We start from the raw sequence: 6394 nt of genomic DNA, 5'->3' as shown, positions 1-6394 counted from the left end.
AGTATGGCAGGGAAGCAACCTACAGGCCTGAAACATCAAAGCCATACAACAAAGAGGAAGATCCATCTTTTTCTTCTTACGGTTTAAATGGTCAGTAACACCAAGGTGAAGGTGCATTACCGCCACCTAGTGTGTAGGAGTGTGAGTTCAAGTAACTTTGTAACTGGACAGAAAAATAAAAATCTCTTTAACATTCCAGTTTGTCTCAAAAAACCAATCACGTCTCCATTAAAACTCCCAACAGCCCCCTCAGACTTAACCCTTCTCCCTCTGGTAGCTTCAGTCTACCCTCTAGTGCCCATCTTTCTGAAGCATCCGCCATGAAAAGAGGTCCTCTTTTATAGGGGGTTAGCCCCACCCCTTCACCAAACCAACCCAATTACTGATCAGAATCAAACACGTATCATAAGAAACAAAAAAAAAATCACATGCATTTTACTAATAACGAATTCAAACATAAATAAACAAAAATATTGCTTCAATTTAACAACAATTTATGGAAACTAAATTAGATGGGTCCACTGAACTTGCTGGAAAAGTCAAGTGAAAACCAAAAACTAAGTAAAGTGAAATGCAATAGATGTTACTGCTGAACAGTGTGTGCAGCCAACGATGCAATCAAAATCAAATCCATTTTATTAAGCTGTCACATAGTGACAGACATCTGGTCTGTCACACCACTTTTGTGTATAATTGTTTTTTTTAAGTCTAAAAACTATAAAGGTCAATAAAAATAACACATGCTCACAATTATTTATTGTTTCATGACCAAAAGCTTATGAAAAAAAAATCTAAGCACTCAGGTGAGGGCCATCTTTACTGGGTTGCATACCGCATTTTTAGCACTATAAATCACTCCAGAGTTTAGGTCGCAGCAGAAAAAGAAATTGCACAATAAAGAAAAAAAGAATTTAAAATCACTGGAGTATAAATTGTACTTATGGGAGATTTTTTTTTTTTTTACAAAATACAGTAACAATAACAGACAGTCCGGATTAAGATTGAGCGGCACTTCCTCTGTGTTGCTGTCAGTAGTAAATATTGAATTCAAGTGAAGGGCCTTCTTTTGTTATTTATTTTTTAACAAAATCAAATTTAAGTCGCACCTGAGTTAAAATCTCACCCTTGCCAAACTGTGCAAAAAAAAACAAAACAAAAAAACATCACTTGTACTCTGAAAAAAAACCCAGAAGTTTTTCTAGTCAAATTTGAGCTGAAATATCCCAACCTGTCGTGTGCCTGCGGGGCATCATTCACTCACACATCAAGTAAGTTGGGTTCTTCTCTCAAATCAGTCAAAGATTCAAGGATCTTCTATTGTCATTTCACCACGGGGATGAAACAAAACTTGTGACTCTGGTCCCAGACCAGCCGGTTACAGTGCGAGTATGGCAGGAAAATTAAAGTCCTATCAATGTGATGCACAGGCATAACTTGAAGCAAATGCAATTCCTATGGAGTATTCCACTTTGCCTATGTGTATTGCAACTATTTTGCAACTACTCCCAAACTTATCTCAAATTTCTCTTACAGTTAATTGTGCAGACACTAAATTGGTTAGTGCATTGACTCTGGCTGTTCGGGTAAAATATTTTTAGAAAATGCTTGAAACATTAACTATATAAGAGCAAGACCCAAAAAATGAAACAGGGAAATATATGTAAGTGGAATATGTTGGAAAGTTAAAAAGAACATGCAGCCTGGTGAGACACTAACATGAAATGATCAATATAAAAGACACATTGTTACCTTGATATGATAAATAGGGAAAATACTTTACATAATGGTAGATAAAAGAGATACAGTTCTTTAGTGGGTTCTTTCTGCAAGAACATTTCAAAGCACAATTTACATGGGAGCAATATAAGGTTATTTTTTATTCTCAGCAAAGGTAAAAAAGCAAACATCTAAACCTGAATATGCATGATTAAAGACAAAATCTTCTTTATGCTTTTCAAATCAAATAGATCAATTCTAGATTTTGAAACTCTAAATTACAAACTTTGGGAATTTGTCTCAAAGCAACTTAAAATTTTTTGGATAAAAAGTAGTATTTTCTCTTCATCTACTTAAATATTTATGGCTAAAAGTAGGGGTGGAATCTCACGATATGATACATATTACAATACATGGTTCACGATATCGACTGTATCACAATATGGCAAACATTGCAATAATGAATATACTACTTTGATAGTCTATGATACATCACAATTTTTTAAACAAGTATATATTTTTATTTCAACTCTATTTTGCAGCCTTACTAAAATACAGTCAGTTAATAATCAGTCTTTAATAGGGCTAATTATTCATTAATTTTCTAGCTCCTGGTCACTTTTGGGCTCGGGGGACAGCTGGAGCCTATCCCAGTGAGTATTGGGCAGAGATGGGGTACACCCTGGATAGTTGCCACGCCAGCTGATCACAGGACAGTGCCAATTAGTACAACGTAAACAAACTATGTGCAAAATCAATGTAAACAGAACTATCCTGCAGAGACAAAAAGTATTCTTTCCTTAATACAAAATTTATGGATGTAAAGTATGAAGCTGCGGGCACATTCTCATGTAGTATGTTTTTATCCGAAATCAAAATCCATTCCGCCTTCAGGACAAAGTTTCTGCAAGAGTTCCATAGAAATTTCTCTCTGAGATGTGGGCAGGACTGTTGTAATCGAGCAAGCCCGCCCCCCTTCCCGTCACCTATAACTGTGAGTTCTCTGTTTACACACTCTTCTGCTGCCCCTCACATCCAAAACCTAACAATGCCAGTGCAACAACAATGGCTAGCACTATTGGAAATATCCACAGATTTGAGGCGGATGGCAGCTCGGACGAGGAAAACGAAGACAAACATGGATCAGGTCAAGTGGACGCATCAGAATGGAGCAGGAAGCTTGTGGCCCTTCCCAGCATGATTTATAAGTTGCAAATGGGCTCATTCTGAAACAGCATTTTTTGTTTGTTCTGCTCCTGATTCAGAATGATTTGAATTTTTAAAAACAAAAAAGTAGAAATGAAATCCTTAATATATGTCCTCCATATTGAGAAAAATGCCACAAGAACATGTTGAAAACAGCAAAAACAAGATTTTCATCAGATTTTTAAACCATAAGACCTCCTCACTAACTTCTCTTTCAGGCTGTGGTTGAGTCCTCCTGCATGCCCGGCAGCATTATCTCAAATCTGCTGCTATGAAAAATCTGCTTACCGCACGAGCTGCTTAATCCTCAGACACCTGACGTTACGTGAGGTTTGACAGCAGGGATGAGCCGCTGAGGTTTCCCACCAAAACTTTGAAGGCTTTTAAGAGAGAAAGCGGTCATCCCAATTAAGACTCTTCTGTGATCAAATGCTTCTGCTTAGCGCTCATCTGCCCCCCTCCTTCACTCTGCTTCTGTGGAACACTCTCACACACACACTTGACCCCGCTGACACCTGTCTCTATTCGCTCTTTTCTCTAGCTAATTTGAAAATACCCCTTCTTAATCCCGAACCCCCAGAGGGCCCGCCCAAACTCGCAACCAAGTAACGGGTTCCCCCCTTTTATCCCCGTTTTTGTCAATTCAGTCTGCTCACCAACGCTCATGAAAAGCTTGTTTAGCAGCGCAGACGTCCAGCGTTTGCTAAAACAGACAACTCCTAAAGGTCTTGAAGGACTTTGAGTGTGTGCAGACTCTGAAGATCGCTCACAAGAACAGCGGAAAACTCCATCTTCTCCTGAGACTCATCCTGGCACCGTCTTAGAGTTTACTCACCCGAAACGCAGAAAATAAATAAATGTGTGTAACCAAGACAGACGTCGGTGAAAAAATGCAGCAAAGGAAGTACCAGTTTTTGTTTTTTTAATATGTTTTCATATGATAAAATGTTTCCTGATTCTTCAGCTGTTTTTTGCATGGTTTGTAACATCCCTTATTGGCACCAAAGACTAAACTTAAGCTAAAACCTTCTAAAAACCAGGTTTCTGTCCCTCATTAAAAAAAAAAAAAAAAATACATTGTGTAATTTAAATGCTTAAAATATGAATTGAAATACATATATACCTGAATGTCTGCTTACAAAAGACAATTTCGGTAAAAACTTAACATTATTTTCATCTAAGCAACACAAAACATGTTTAATAATTGAGGTGTTATCACCAATTTGAATTCAAATGTTTATATTTAGTAAAGCAGAAATGAGGGTTGGGTTGATAAAATAGATTAATCGATTTAAATCGATTTAAACTTTACAGATCAATAATCGATTCATAAAAATATTGATCGATTTAGCACAAGAAGGTAAAGTCTGCTAGCTTGATGCTAACGATTAACATAATTTCCCATTGAAGGGCTAACGCTAATGTCCGGTAAACCTAAACAGACATTAATGTCTAAATGCATGAATGAATGAACCTTTATAAACTCATAGGTATGAACTTTACAAATTCTTTTGAAGAAATATATTTAAAGTAACCATTTGTGGTCTAAAACATAGTTTTTCGCTCATAATTTCTTCTTCTTCTGGAAAAAAGTGTAATGCTATAGCGCAATCGCCACCTACAGGCCAAACTGACACACTCTCCTGGAGAAGCAGAACAATGTTTACAATGTTAATGATCTAAAAAATTTTTGTTAGAACTTCTCCTTTTGAGAAACCATGTAACTCTGTATGCTATTAACCATCTCACTATTTCACTAATACATTTTACAGTATGTGAACTGTATCAGATTAATATAAATATGTTCAAAACATATAGTAGGTCAGTGATGTATTTCTAAACAAATGTGGAAATATTGACAGAATTGACAGAATCCAAAAAAAAAAATTGAATCAAATCGATCCAGGCTCTTGTGAATCGAATCGAATCCATTCTGGAAATTACAACCGATACCCAGACCTAGCAGAATAACCAATAAGGTAATTATCTGAATAATGTTCGTCAGAAGAAAGTGAGAAAAACGACTTTTGCTGCATGGCATGATTGGAAAAGAAGAAGTTTGGAATCCAGAGAAGACAGTTTTCAGGGAGAAAAGGAAGACAATAAACAACAAGTGGGAGGTCTTAACAATAACTCTTAGTATTAAAGCCAGACTAGACCAAATATTATATTATATATTTGATTATTTTACCTCAATTTGTAATCTTTTAATAAAACATTTTAAGTGTTACGTCACAATAAAAGCCGGTTAATTTAAGCTACCATTAGGAGTTGCAGGAGTTTTGTTGCACCATAAAATGTTGCCACATTGACTTGTTCTCCACTCCAAACGATCATCCCTTCATCTCAGATCCCACTGAATCCCATTTTTGCAGAGGACATTATTCATTTGATTAAAGTCTCTTGAACTAAAACTCGTGCATCTGTGATTTCCCTTTAATTTTGCCATAAAACAATCCATGCCACAAAAGACTTTCATTAAAAACTTGATAAAAGTCAATTAATTGACATGTATTGCACTGACTTATCTCTTTTAGCCTGTTTTTGGAGCCAAGAGGTGTGTCATTAGGATTTATACCAAAGTAGGTCATTCACACTCTAGCCGCCTGTTTGGGGATCCTTTGATTAAAGAAATTGTCAAAGAATATGTCAGATCTATGGGATATTAAGAAAAACTACCAGTTTGTGCATCAAACTTAATTAAACTGATCATTAACTCCCTGACATTCAGATCCTGCAGGAGAATTTCTTTAACAAAAATAGCTTGAAATGCTTTAATAAAAGCTATAATATACATCCACTCTGAATCTGACAGAGGAATTCCTTCTGAACTTAACATGCAACAGTTCAGCCTCACACCTGATTCCAGAGGTGCGTCTATGAGGAGAAGCAGCTGCGGTTGCGGCTGCAGCTGCGGCTGCGGACTGCTGTGTGCAGCCCAGACAGACACCGAGCGCATCGTGGACTCACCGGCTCGTCCATCTGCTCCTGCTCGTAGTCTTCATAATAGTCGCTGGCGAGGTTGGAATAAAGCAGGTATGCCAGTAAAAGAGATATTCCCAGTAGGTGCATGTTTATATGAAGTCCTGGAGTGTTTATGATCCGACAACCATAAAGAGGGGGGATTTTAAAACACCCTCCACGGCGCCTGAGCCGTCCTGCCTCCTCTCTCTCTCTCACTCTCTTCTTTGTCTCTCTATCAGGGCGCAGGACTCGAGCCTGCAGCGCGCGCACCGACCCCGGTGTGTGAATGGACGCAGCGGAGACGCATGAAGAGCGCACGATTCCAGGAAAACCGCCCGCGTGCGCCTTCACAATAAGAGCCTCGGAGCACCCGCACGAGTGAAGAAGAGGGGAGGCTGGGAGGAATGCTGGAGGCAGCCAGGGGATAGTTTCCAGGTGACCTCACCATGAATGCTGCGCAACACTCTAGCTTTGACATTTTTCAATTCAACATCACGATTCAGGGCCG

The 6394-nt window shown here is 38.2% G+C and overlaps 1 protein-coding gene and 2 long non-coding RNA genes across 5 annotated transcripts in view; 1 reads left to right on the top strand and 2 right to left on the bottom strand.

Annotated features, from left to right (window-relative positions):
• LOC118599173 overlaps window positions 1–116 on the bottom strand; it is a 1403-nt gene extending 1287 nt beyond the window's left edge. Inside the window, exon 1 of the long non-coding RNA XR_004948471.1 lies at window positions 20–116. This is a non-coding gene — a long non-coding RNA (uncharacterized LOC118599173). The remainder of the gene's footprint in view (window positions 1–19) is intronic.
• LOC118599171 overlaps window positions 1–1148 on the top strand; it is a 2466-nt gene extending 1318 nt beyond the window's left edge. Inside the window, exon 2 of the long non-coding RNA XR_004948470.1 lies at window positions 106–1148. This is a non-coding gene — a long non-coding RNA (uncharacterized LOC118599171). The remainder of the gene's footprint in view (window positions 1–105) is intronic.
• Window positions 1–6394, bottom strand: part of vegfc (vascular endothelial growth factor c) — a 99429-nt gene that overhangs the window by 69645 nt on the left and 23390 nt on the right. Inside the window, exon 1 of one of the 3 annotated variants that reach the window (XM_024289322.2) lies at window positions 5893–6133. The exons of the other annotated variants lie outside the window; for them this stretch is intronic. Within the exon in view, the coding sequence (XP_024145090.1) occupies window positions 5893–5994 (102 nt within the window). The 5' untranslated portion in view covers window positions 5995–6133. Of the gene's footprint in view, window positions 1–5892; window positions 6134–6394 lie in introns of those variants that run through there. 3 annotated transcript variants of the gene reach the window in all.

This window comes from Oryzias melastigma, linkage group LG1 (genome assembly GCF_002922805.2).
Source record: "Oryzias melastigma strain HK-1 linkage group LG1, ASM292280v2, whole genome shotgun sequence".
In the NCBI taxonomy this organism is placed as follows: Eukaryota; Metazoa; Chordata; class Actinopteri; order Beloniformes; family Adrianichthyidae; genus Oryzias; species Oryzias melastigma.
The sequence above is the reverse complement of the archived record's forward strand: the minus strand, read 5'-3'. Positions and strand labels throughout refer to the sequence as shown.